Source organism: Coffea arabica, chromosome 2c (genome assembly GCF_036785885.1).
Source record: "Coffea arabica cultivar ET-39 chromosome 2c, Coffea Arabica ET-39 HiFi, whole genome shotgun sequence".
Taxonomy (NCBI): domain Eukaryota; kingdom Viridiplantae; phylum Streptophyta; class Magnoliopsida; order Gentianales; family Rubiaceae; genus Coffea; species Coffea arabica.
In genome coordinates this window covers 33,813,459-33,827,417 of record NC_092312.1, presented here as the reverse complement: position 1 = coordinate 33,827,417, position 13,959 = coordinate 33,813,459, and the positions used below count along the sequence as shown (strand labels likewise).

The 13,959-nt window shown below is 40.0% G+C and overlaps 1 protein-coding gene across 1 annotated transcript; it reads right to left on the bottom strand.

Annotated features, from left to right (window-relative positions):
- Positions 1-10,924: 10,924 nt before the first annotated feature.
- On the bottom strand, positions 10,925-11,530 carry LOC113724314 (uncharacterized). The gene has a single exon (XM_027247222.1). It carries the CDS (start codon positions 11,528-11,530, stop codon positions 10,925-10,927), a length of 606 nt encoding a protein of 201 aa, XP_027103023.1.
- Between the last annotated feature and the right edge of the window lie 2,429 nt (positions 11,531-13,959).

Below are 13,959 nucleotides of genomic sequence, written 5' to 3'. Positions count from 1 at the left end.
AAGAAAACTTATAAGGAGCTTAATCTGTTATTACCGTTTAGTTCTGATGTGAAAGTTCAGCAAACTCAACGGGAACAGATGGCAATTATGAGTTTTTTGGCTGGTTTTTCACCTGAATTTGAAGCTGCTAAATCTCAGATTCTTTCCAGTCCTGAGATCTCATCCTTGCAAGATGTGTTTAGTAGGGTGTTTCGCATAGAGAATACCCAGTCTGTTCAGTCCAGCAGTGCTCTTGTTGGTCTTGGAAAACAGCAATACAAAGGTAGTGGTAAAGGAATTGACACTCGGGGACAGAATGCAGAAGTGGTTGTGTGTCACTATTGTCATAAGCCAGGTCATATGAAGCGTGATTGTAAGAAATTGCAGTACAGGAACCAGAGAACTCAATCCGCACATATTGCTTCTACCAATGATGCTATTAACCAGGAAAAGTCTGTTACGATCTCTGCAGATGAATTTGCTAAATTTTCTCAGTATCAAGAATCATTAAAGTCTTCATCTACTCCCGTAACTGCCATCGTTGAGTCAGGTAAACCAAACACATGCCTTGTGTCCTCGTCCTCCAAATGGGTAATTGATTCTGGTGCCATAGATCATATGACAGGTAATTCTAATTTATTTTTTACCTTTCAGCCACACACATCTGCACCTACAGTTACCTTAGCTGATGGGTCAAAATCTCGTGTTCTTGGATAAAACTCAGTTAATCCCACTCCATTAATCTCATTGTCATCTGTCTTAAGTTTGTCTGAGTTGCCTTTTAATCTAATTTCTGTGAGTAAACTTACTCGTGCCCTCAATTATTCTGCCAAATTCTTTCTTGACTATTACTTGTTTTAGGATCTTACAACGAAGCAGATTATTGGTAAAGTGCATGAATCTGGAGGTCTTTACATTCTTGACACACAGATACCAAAGTTCATAGCTTGTTCTGGAATTGTAACTCCATTTGAAGCACATTGTAGGTTGGATCATCTTTCTCTCCCGTTGTTAAAGATACTTTGTCCACAATTTCAGAGTTTTTCTTTATTAGATTGTGATTCTTGTCAGTTTGCCAAACATCATCGTGTTAATCTGAGTCCTAGAGTCAATAAACGAGCGGATGCTCCTTTTGCATTAGTTCATTCAGATGTCTGGGGATCTAGTCCAGTCATTTCTAAAACTGGATTCAAGTATTTTGTTACTTTTGTCGATGACCATTCTCGTATGACTTGGTTATATTTGATGAAAAATCGGTCAGAGTTATTTTCTCATTTTTGTGCTGAGATTAAAACCCAATTTAAGCGTTCTGTATAAATATTGCAAAGTGACAATGCCAAAGAATATTTATTCGCACCTTTTCAATTTTATATTGTGGCGGCCCCACTTCCCCCTAAGGCGAACCAAAGGGTTGGCGGGTCGCCTGCCTAACTCTCGCCAGGACTCACTCACTCTAACAACTAATATCACCAAACATAAATTGAAAATAAAACCTTACACCTCGAGCAAGCTAAATACTTAAATAAATCATACAATTCAACTTATACAGCCCGAAAATACAATTCCAAGTACCAACAAAAACATCGAGTTTAAAATACTTAATTTACAATTTAAAGTTCCTAACTCAGGGCACAGAAGCACCACAGGATTCACATTTTCCCAAAGGCACAAGAAAATCATCCAAAAGATATTAAAGTATCTCCCAAAGTACAATTACAAAAGTGGACATTCAAAATATAACATTTCTTTTCTAGTTCTCCAAGACTTCATGCATTTCAGAACCTGTCAAGGAAAATAAATTGGAAGGGATGAGCCAATAGCTCAGTGGTGTCTCGAAACATGCAATTCACATAGGGCAATTTAACAAGTACAAATGGACAAGTAAGCAATTAACAATTTAGAAAAAAGAAGTAACATGACAAGAAAAGGATACAGGGCTCTCAGGAGCCAAAGTCCTCGCGTTTGATCAGGTAATTTATAGTAGTTGACACTTCGTCAACTTTCACTACCTAATCTCCATGTAGACATTTTCCCTAATCTACACGTCTCCTAGCAACGACTTTCCCCTTATTTTCGGGCCCGACTCCAACACGAATTTTGTAAGCACTTTTACCAAGACGGCAGAGAGGTACCTCCCACTCTAATAGAGCGTGGTACGTGCATCCGTTTGGTTTATTTAGTCGACGAGACCCCGCTCCAATCGACATTGCAACACTTGTACTTGTGATATTTCACGAAATCACATAGCATATAACATTTCATGATATCTCTAGCAAGTACTTTTAACAAGTAGTTCAACTAGCAGTTAAACATGATTCATGCAAGAGACACTCACCTTAAGTGAAGTGTCTAGAATTTCAAACTTTGACCGAGGTTGTGCCCTTCACCAACTCCTAAAAACATACAAATAATTCACGTAAATTTCTACTTTTGAGTTGGCGAGTTTACTCAAGTTTTCTAGCATTTAATTTCACTCAAAAATCCCAAACTAGCATTAATCGTATTCTCAAAGTGAAATCCACAAATTTTCAAGTGAAATTAAATTTTGAGGTTTCTTTAAAACCAAAAACTTGCTAAATTCGTCAAATGTTCCAATAACCAAGTTCTAGAGTCGTATAAGCAATTAACACCCCTTTGGTGTCACAAGTTGAGAAAAATCACATTTAACCATTTAGAAGAATTTTTCCCCTCTAATTTTCCCCAAAAATATCTTGAAAAATTCTTTTAAGAGGAAATCATATAAACCAAGTAAAACTAGCCGTTGGAATTTCTATAAAATAGAAACTCCTTAAGTTTGCCAAATTCCATTGTTCAACTTGGTTCAAGGATTTTCTTGAAGGCAAAAACTTGAGTTTTCAAGAAAATTTCCAAATTTGGCATATTTATCGAAATAGGACATTTGGTCTAATAAAATTCAAGGTTATTGACTCGAAGTGGACCTAGTAACGAAGGTTAATGCTAGAAAACATTTTCGGGACAATTTAATCCACATTTAACCAAAACGAAATCCAAACGTCAAAATCATTTCTAATTTCAAACAAAATTTCTGTTTTGGGTAGCGTCGTGAAGAATAAAATTTTGGTCCACTTTTTGAACGTAAACTCTACTAGATTTTTGTCCCAAATTGAGCTATACACACCCCTTAACTAAACACAAGTCAAATTGGGTTCATGTTAACGTGAAAATCATTTAACATGTCTCATGCAAAGCTGGAAAAATTTCCAAGTGCATTTGGTACAAGAAGTCCATTTTCTCTTCAATTTGTCCAAAACTTTTCAACTACCCAAAAGCTACATTTTCCCCCAAACAATGCTACACATATTGGTAAACATGTATACAGCCCAAATAGTTCACAAATTTGTCGAAATCAACCCCCAAAAATTCGACCAAAATCTGGAAAATTTTCAGAATTTTCGGGTAGCTCAAAGGGCATTTTTCTCTTTGATTTTTCAATGAAATTTCCCATTGTACCAAAGCTGCATTTTCACCAAAACTACTCTACACATATAGGTGAACATATACATGATTTAAATAGCTCAATAACTTCACAAAATCCAGTTCAAAAAGCCGGGCAAAGTTGGAAGAAAAACAGGCCTGCTGGTTCGGTTGCAGAGCAGAAATTTTCTCTTCTTTTTGATCAACCATTTCCAACTTATAATTCTTACTTTAAGTCCCTAACAATCACCACTAACTAGTCTAGCCCCCAAATAAACAATCCAGTTCATTAACTAAGCGAAATTTGCAAAACATCAACAGGTACAAATCTGGAAAATTTTCCCTTCTCTCGGCAGCACCCCAGCTTCATTCTAAAAAACCTTTTCCCAATATTTAACCACCTCAAAACATACATATAGCACATAAAACACCTCTAGCTTCATCAATCATTAGCTTAGAGGATCAGCAACCCAACATGTTTCACCAAGACAAGCTAAAACTTCAAGAACCAAAAGCTGCAAGAAATCTGAAATTTTGGCTAAGGGGTGAAGCGGAAGTTTTTGGGTTACCTTTGGTGGTTGTTTACTAGCTAAATGAAGTGCCTAATTCCCCAAGTTTGCTCCTAGAATCATTGAGGTCAGTCGGCACCCCTTGCACTCTGTTTCCCTCTCGGTCTGACCACCCACAGCAGCAACCCAGCAGCAAACGTTAAGGTGAAGAGAAGCTTGGGTCTAGGGTTTTTGAGTCAGCTTGGAAGGTTCTGTGGTTGGAGGAAAGAAAAATGGCAGCTGGTTTCTCCTTCTCTCCTGGTCCGATGCAACGCCGGCAGCAGCCGCAGCGATCTTCCTCCTCCTTGCTTGGTCGAGACAGCAGCCAAGAATGGAGGTGGAAGCTGGAAATGGAAGCTTGAAGGTTGGGGTGTGAATGGTTGAGGATGGAAGGCTGTTAGAAGCTTGGAATGGTAGCGGTCTCTGCTTCTTCTTGCACCAGAGGAACGAGCTTGAAGAGAAGAGAAACGGCTGGTAGTTGGTGATAAGATGGGTTGAAAATGAAGGTAAGCTAGAGGTATAGGCTTGAAGACTTTTTGGACATGCCATTAATGGTGACAATTTCGAATTTGAATCGCGTTTAAGCGCGAAAATTTTATCTACTGGTAGGAATTCCCCATTTAACATTTCCTCAACTTAGTTGTACATTTTATAACCTCTACATACCTTACATTTCAACTTAGGGCTACATTGCGCGTCAGTACGCAAAAATTCACCCTAATGCTTAGCCAAACACGAACCGTCAGATAAATTTTTTTTTTAAATTCATGTAAATTAAAATATAACATTTATATAAGTGAAAACATCATTAATAATATAAATATACATTATTAAATATAAATACATATTATTTAATAATTTCAACATTTAAATAATATTTTGATTTTAATTTTTAGAATTAATGCAATTTTGAGATCCTCACATATATGGTGCAAAATGACATTATTCATCAGACCTCTTGTGTGGATACACCATCCCAAAACGGGGTCGCAGAACGAAAGAATAGACATTTGCTCGAAATTGCAAGAGCCTTATCATTTCAAATACATGTTCCTAAACATTTTTGGGCTGATGCAGTGTCCACAGCTTGCTTTCTAATTAATCGTCTACCTTCATCTGTTCTGAATGGTGGGACTCCTTATAACACTCTTTTTCCAAATAGACCTTTATTTCCCATCGAACCTAAAATCTTTGGGTGTACATGTTTTGTCCGCGAATCTCTTCCCCAAGTCACTAAATTGGACCCCAAATCATTAAAATGTATTTTTCTTGGTTATTCCCGTGTCCAAAAAGGATATAGATGTTATTGTCCTAGTCTCGGCAGGTACATTGTGTCAGTTGATGTTACTTTTCTTGAAAATACACATTTTACCCCATCCTCATCTTATTCATGTCAGGAGGAGGATGATGATTTGTTAATCTATACTGTCACATCCTCAAGTTCTTCCCCTGCTATACCTCTAATTACTTAGGTATATTCACGACGACAAAAGTCTCCTGATGTATGCCCTGAACTAGTTCCTTCGTTACTAGATCCTATCTCAAGTGATGATCTTCCTATTGATCTTCGCAAAGGTAAGCGTCAATGCACTTATTCTGTATCTTCGTGTGTATTTTATAATCATTTACCCACCTCTTCTTGTTCCTTTATTACATCTATTGATTCTATCTTTCTTCCTAAAACTGTTCATGAAACCCTATCCCATCTCGAATGGCGCAATGCTATGATAGAGGAGATGAATGCTCTAGATGATAATGATACTTGGAACTTAGTAAATTTACCTGCAGGGAAGAAGGCCATTAGGAGTAAGTGGATTTTTGCAGTTAAATTTAATCTTGATGGGTCAGTTGCTCGGTTAAAAGCCTGCCTTGTTGTCAAAGGCTATGCCCAAATCTATGGAGAGAATTATTCTGGCACTTTTTTCCCTGTTGCTAAGTTAACATCTGTCAGGTTATTCATTTCTACAGCAGCCACTCATAATTGGCCTTTGCATCAACTAGATATAAAAAATGTCTTTCTTCATGGAGACCTCCAAGAGGAAGTTTATATGGAGCAACCACCAGGGTTTGTTGCTCAGGGGGAGTTTGGGAAGGTTTGTCATATTCGAAAGTCCTTGTATGGACTAAAACAAAGTCCTCATGTTTGGTTTGGAAAATTTAGTCTAGCAGTTGAAAGGTTTGGGATGCAGAAAAGCAAATCTGATCATTCTGTTTTCTACAAACAGTCTGAAACTGGTATTATTTTGTTGGTAGTATATGTGGATGATATTGTTATCATTGGAAATGATACTGCAGGTATTTCATCTCTTAAAACTTTTCTCCATAGTCAATTTCAGACAAAGGATTTGGGACTGTTAAAGTATTTTTTGGGTATTAAGGTAGCAAAGAGTAGGAATGGGATATTCCTGTCACAAAGAAAATATGTTCTTGACTTACTATTTGAAACGGAAAAATTGGGGGCTAAACTAGCTAGTACCCCAATGATTCCTAACTTGCAGCTCACAAAAGAAGGTGAATTGTTAGAAGATCCTACGAGATATAGAAGATTGGTTGGAAAGTTGAATTATCTTACAGTGACTCGTCCAGATATCGCGTATTCAGTTAGTATTGTTAGTCAATATATGTCTAATCCTACTGTTAATCATTGGGCAGCTGTAGAACAAATTTTGTGTTATTTAAAAGGAGCTCCTGGACGTGGTATTCTGTATAAAAATCATGATCATACTAAGATTGAGTGTTTTTCAGATGCTGATTGGGCAGGATCCAAGGCAGATCGAAGATCCACAACTGAATTTTGTGTCTTTGTTGGAGGAAAACTGGTCTCATGGAAGAGTAAGAAGCATAATGTTGTCTCGCGATCGAGTGCAGAGTCAGAATATAGAGCTATGGCACAATCGATATGTGAAATCATGTGGATAAATCAACTTCTAAATGAAGTAGGTCTCAAAACCTCAATGCCTGCAAAATTGTGGTGTGATAACCAAGCGGCTCTTCATATTGCATCCAATCCCGTATTTCATGAGCGAACAAAACACATCGAAATAGATTGTCATTTTGTTCGTGAGAAAATACAGCAGGGCTTATGATGTCCCCACTTCTCTCTAAGGCGAATCAGAGGGTATCCGCGGGACGCCTGCACAACTCTCGTCAGGGCTTATGATGTCCCCACTTCTTTGATTTCTCGGTCCAAAATCTTAACTGGTCGCTCCTCATAAGTCAAAGACTCGTCTACTTCAACGTTATCTAATTGAATCACATGACTTGGGTCGGGATGATATTTCTTGAGTATAGATACATGGAAGACATTATGAATCCTGCTCATACTAGGAGGTAAATCCAGCTGATAAGCCACTTTTCCAACTCGTTTAAGAATTACAAAAGGTCCAATGTACCTCGGCTTTAATTTCTTTCCCTTCTTGGATACTACCCTTCCTTTCATAGGTTTTACTCTTAGAAAGACTTTATCCCCTACGTCAAATTCCAAGTCTTTTCTTCGGTGATCTGTGTAACTCTTCTGCCGACTTTGAGCGGTTTGAAGTCTCTTCCTAACCAGCTTAACCTTCTCATAAGCTTCTTTGATCCATGGAATAGCTGTCGGGTCTAAAACTTTCTTCTCTCCTATTTCATCCCAATGAATAGGGGATCGACACCTTCTACCATAAAGCGCCTCATACGGTGCCATTTGGATTGAAGCCTGATAACTGTTATTATAAACAAACTCTGCCAACGTCATGTACTGGCTCCAACTCCCTCCGAAATCTAATATACAGGATCTTAACATGTCCACTAGGGTTTGTATGGTCCTCTCCGACTGTCCATCTGTTTGTGGATGATACGCAGTGCTCAACTTCAACTTAGTTCCCAAAGTTTCCTGAAATTTCTGCCAAAAGCGGGAAACGAATCTAGGGTCTCGATCGGAGACTATACTTACAGGAATCCCATGCAATCTCATAATTTCTTCTGTGTACAACTTGGCTAATTTCTCCAAAGAGTAACTCATATTCACCGGTAAGAAATGTGCAGATTTAGTAAGCCTATCCACTATCACCCAAACCGCATCATGTCCCCTTTGACTTCTAGGTAAACCTGTCACAAAATTCATGGTAATATGCTCCCATTTCCACTCAGGGATTTCTAAAGGTTGTAACAAACCAGAAGGCTTTTGATGTTCTGCCTTAACCTGCTGACATACTAGGCAAGTCTGTACAAATTTCGCCACATCTCTTTTTAAGCCATCCCACCAATAAAACCCTTTCACATCCTGATACATCTTGTTAACTCCAGGGTGAATAGTATACTTGGACCGATGTGACTCCTCTAGAATTTCTCTTTTCAAACTTTCTTTACTAGGTACTACTATTCGATCCCTAAATCTCAAAATGCCTTCAGGTCCTAGCTTAAAATCTAGGGTTTCCCTCCTTCTCACTTTCTCCAAATAACCTTGTACTACCGGATCCTTCCCTTGAGCCTCCTTAATTCTTTCTAACAAAGGGGATTTTAAGGATAGATTTTCAAACAAGATTTTTAACTTTTCTAAACGAGGATTCCAACTACTCGCTTCTTCTAACATATCCCATTCTCTCACCATTAGACCCGCTACTTGAGTCCTTCTACTTAGTGCATCTGCAACCACATTTGCTTTCCCAGGGTGATAATTGATTGAACAATCATAATCCTCAAGAAATTCTACCCAACGCCTCTGTCGCAAGTTCAATTCCTTTTGTGAAAACAAGTACTTAAGGCTCTTATGGTCGGTGAATACCTCAAATGTCACCCCATACAAGTAATGTCTCCACTTCTTCAAAGCAAAAATAACAGCGGCTAACTCTAGATCATAGGTCGGATAATTCATCTCATGGGGTTTCAATTTCCTAGAAGCATAGGCCACAACTTTTCCCTTTTGCATTAAAACACAGCCTAACCCTTCTTTAGAAGCATCGGAATATACTACATACCCATTAACTCCCTCAGGTAGGGCTAACACTGGAGCCGTAGTCAATCGCCTCTTCAATTCTTGAAAGCTCGCTTCACATTTAGGGCTCCAAATGAACTTATGGTTTTTCTTAGTTAACTCCGTCATTGACCCAGCAATTTTTGAGAAATCTTTTATAAAACGACGGTAATAACCCGCCAATCCCAAGAAACTTCTAACTTCAGTTGGATTCTCTGGTTGTTTCCACAAAGTAACTGCCTCCACTTTAGTTGGATCCACTGCAATTCCATTCTTAGAAATTCTATGACCCAGAAAAGAAATTTCTTCCAGCCAAAATTCACATTTATTGAACTTAGCGTAAAGCTTGTGTTCCCTCAACACTTGTAAAACTATCTCCAAGTGTTTGGCGTGATCCTCTCGGGTCTTAGAATATACTAGAATATCATCTATGAATATCACCACAAATTGGTCCAGATATTTCTTAAAGATTCTCTATATTAATCCATGAAAGCAGTTGGGGCATTGGTTAACCCAAAAGGCATTACCGCAAACTCAAAGTGCCCATATCTAAAATTAAAAGCAGTCTTAGGTATGTCTTCCTTTTTAATCCTCAATTGATAGTACCCTTGTCTCAAATCTAACTTAGAGTACACCACCGATCCTTGCAATTGGTCAAATAATCCATCAATCAAGGGCAACGGATACTTATTCTTAATAGTCACCTCATTCAAACCTCGATAGTCAATGCACAATCTCAAACTCCCGTCCTTTTTCTTTACAAACAAAACTGGTGCTCTCCCCATGGTGAGTCACTTTCCTTAATAAAACCTCTTTCTAGTAGGTCCTGCAACTGGATCTTTAGTTCTTTCAACTCCGCAGGAGCCATTCTATAAGGAGTCTTTGAAATTGGGGCTACTCCTGGAACCAAGTCAATCTTAAACTCTATCTCCCTTTCAGGTGGCAAAGATGTTAATTCTTCCGGGAAGACATCGGAAAAATCTCGCACGATTGGCACATCTTCTAATTTCACTTGGTCACTAGGGGCGTTAATTAAGAAAACTAAGAAACCCTGGGCTCCCTTGTGAAGCATTTTCCTAACTCGAATCCCTGAAATCAAAGCAGACGAAACTAATCTACCCCTTACATCTAGCTTGAGAGTTGCCTCACCTGGGATGCAAAATTCCACCACTTTAGCTGTACAATCTAGCTTAGCATGGTGGTAAGACAAAAAGTCCATTCCTATAATCACATCATACCCCTTAAGGTCCAAACTCACCAAGTCAACTAGCATTTTTCGCTCCCCAACCCAAAATTCACACTCCTTATACACTAAACTAGTGAGCATGCTCTTATTACCCGTAGGAGTCCTAACTTCCAAATCATAGGGTAATCGTACAGGTTTTACATCAATTCCATACATAAAAGCAGGATTAACAAACGAATGAGTCGCACCGGGATCAATTAAAACCTTAGCTAATCGATGAAAGATTGGAAGTGTACCTTCGACTACCTCCGAAGGGTCAGGTGCAGGTTGACTATCTAGGGCATAAACCCTGGCCGAGACCTTCGGCCGACTCCCTCCAGAAGCAGTTTGCCTAGAACTTGTGGCACCTCCTTGGCTTCCCCCATTCTCGGAAATCTTAGGACAATTAGCAATTTGGTGCTCAGCACTTTCACACTTGAGGCACTTGCCATCCTTTCTCCAACACTCATTTGTAGTATGATTGGCTTTTCCACAATAACCACAGGTTATCTGAGGGGTTGACACTTGTACACCTTGTGGAGCACTCCTAGGGGGTCCCCTTCCACTTTGACCTCCTCTCACTCCAGATCCTCTCGCCCCAGGGCCTCTAGCTCCAGCACGCCTTACTAAAGCACCTCTCGATGCACTAGGGATATTCACTACTCCAGTTCCTCTACCCATCTTAGGCGATGGGGCACTTGTAGAAATTGGGTCCCTGCTACCACTAGGGGCATTCCTTTTCCTAGCAAAGAATGACCTAGATTGGGCTCTAGCCGTCTCAAACCTCTAAGCTTTCTCTACGGCATCACTATACGTGTTAATTTGAGCAGTTGCTAGCCCCTCTTGAATCTCCACATTGAGCCCTTTCACAAATCTTCTAATGCGTCTCTGCTCAGTGGCTATCAGGTCAGGGGCATATCGGGCTAATTTAGTAAAGTTGGTTTCATACTCTGCTGCACTCATGGCCCCTTGTTTGCACTTAATAAAGTCATCCTCCCTTTTCTCTTGGACTAGAGGTGGAAGAAATTTGGCATTAAACTCACGGGTGAAGTTTGCCCAAGTACTAGGGGTACGGTCTCTATCCCACTTATCCTTAATTAGATTCCACCAAGACCGTGCAGCTCCTTCAAATTGAAATGACGCAAAAGTCACTTTCCGCGTCTCAGTGTAATCCAATGTGGCAAAAATATCAGATATTCTCTCCCACCATCCCTCAGCTATTTCAGGCTCTGGCCCACCTTGAAACTTAGGCGGCCCAAACTTTAGGAACCTCTCCAAGGCCCTATCTTCAGTATCTAACTGCCCACCAGGTTGTTGATGCACTGGTCCAGGACCTTGACGGTCCGTCAAACGTTTTAGCACTTCGGTTATCCTATTAATAGCGGTGGCCATTTGATCTCCGCCCCCGCCCTCGGGTCCCCGATTTTAGTTCACTTCCGACGCTCTATCGCCCCCTTGATCACGAAGGGGTTCAGTCCGTCTCCCTCGACCTCAACCTCGACCTCGACTTCGGCGTTGACCTCTACCACGGGGATCCATACCTAGTTATGCCTAATGCAAAACAAGAAGTAAGTATACAGAAATTTACACAAAGTTTAAAGAGCAACGCAGGAAAATTGCATAAAACTGAGGAACAAAGCAGAAAATTATGCCAAATGAAGATCAACTTGAGGGCGATAAAAATAATCACAACTAACACATATATTAACATTCGAAATTCCTACAATTAGCATTTCGTTGGGATTTTACAAAAATATAGCACAAAGGTGCTACAAGGTGCAACCAGTCATTCATAATCAAATAAAGTGCAATCACCACAAAAGCAAGCCATACAGTTACAAAAATACAATGGCCCAAGAGTTAGCACCATCCCAACCAATGTTTACAAATTACAAGTCAAAAGAGAGTCTAACTAAGCCTAGTCCTCAGCGGGACCATCAGATGGATTCCCCTCATCAGGATCCTCTTCTGGATCCTCCTCCGGGTCCTCCTCTGGATCCTCCTCCGGGTCCTCCTCTGGATCCTCCTCAGCAGTAGGAGCTACCTCTGAGGCCTCGTCCATCACCTCATCCACCAGCATGGTAGCATCCGCTAGTATCCCAAAAGCTCGCTCACGAACCATGTCTCTCATCCTAGCCACGCTATCCCTTGCTCTCTGCAACTCCTCACGGTCTGCCTCAGCCCTAGCTCTCTCCTCTATCACCCTTCCAGTCAGCTCTGCTACCCTATTATGTAGATTAGCCACCATGGCACCCAACTCGTCCACGTCCTGAATCAGGGCTATGTTGGAATTCACCAACTGGCGACGTTCATCGTCTATAGCCAGAACCAAGCGGTTGGGGTAAGAGAAGGTCAATCTACAGTCACACCTAGGAACCCTGGTGTGGGGCGAGTACTGACCACGAGCTCCACCACCCTGAACTTGGTAAAATATAGGCCTAAGAGGCGGCACGTGACCATTCACGTGCCCGTTACCATTAGCATCATGTCCGTTCCCATTAGGGTTCTCCATACCTACAAAACAGCCAAAACTTTCAAAGTTAAACCTTAGCACCATTAACTTGATCAATTATCACTTAAAATATATCTAAGTATCTCATTCCTATTTCTAGGAATAAAATACCTAACAATTCTCCCAAATACGTTCTAACCTAATGCTCTGATACCACCTGTGGCGGCCCCACTTCCCCCTAAGGCGAACCAAAGGGTTGGCGGGTCGCCTGTCTAGCTCTCGCCAGGACTCATTCACTCAAGCAACTAATATCACCAAACATAAATTGAAAATAAAACCTTACTCCTTGAGCAAGCTAAGTACTTAAATAAATCATACAATTCAATTTATACAACCCGAAAATACAATTCCAAGTACCAACGAAAACATCGAGTTTAAAATACTTAATTTACAATTTAAAATTCCTAACTCAGGGCACAGAAGCACCACAGGATTCACATTTTCCCAAAGGCACAAGAAAATCATCCAAAAGATATTAAAGTATCTCCCAAAGTACAATTACAAAAGTGGGCATTCAAAATATAACATTTCTTTTCTAGTTCTCCAAGACTTCATGCATTTCAGAACCTGTCAAGAAAAACAAATTGGAAGGGATGAGCCAATAGTTCAGTCGTGTCTCGAAACATGCAATTCACATAGGGCAATTTAACAAGTACAAATGGACAAGTAAGCAATTAACAATTTAGAAAAACGAAGTAACATGACAAGAAAAGGATACAGGGCTCTCAGGAGCCAAAGTCCTCGCGCTTGATCAGGTAATTTATAGTAGTTGACACTCCGTCAACTTTCACTACCTAATCTCCATGTAGACATTTTTCCTAATCTACACGTCTCCTAGCAACGACTTTCCCCTTATTTTCGGGCCCGACTCCAACACGAATTGTGCAAGCACTTTTACCAAGACGGCAGAGAGGTACCTCCCACTCTAATAGAGCGTGGTACGTGCATCCGTTTGGTTTATTTAGTCGACGAGACTCCGCTCCAATCAACATTGCAACACTTGTACTTGTGATATTTCACGAAATCACATAGCATATAACATTTCATGATATCTCTAGCAAGTACTTTTAACAAGTAGTTCAACTAGCAGTTAAACACGATTCATGCAAGAGACACTCACCTTAAGTGAAGTGTCTAGAATTCCAAACTTTGACCGAGGTTGTACCCTTCACCAACTCCTAAAACATACAAATAATTCACGTAAATTTCTACTTTTGAGTTGGCGAGTTTACTCAAGTCTTCTAGCATTTAATTTCACTCAAAAATCCCAAACTAGCATTAATCGTATTCTCAAAGTGAAATCCACAAA

Coding starts and splice junctions, on each gene's coding strand:
- LOC113724314 (XM_027247222.1), bottom strand. CDS start 11,530: ATGGCCACCGCTATTAATAGGATAACCGAAGTGCTAAAACGTTTGACG.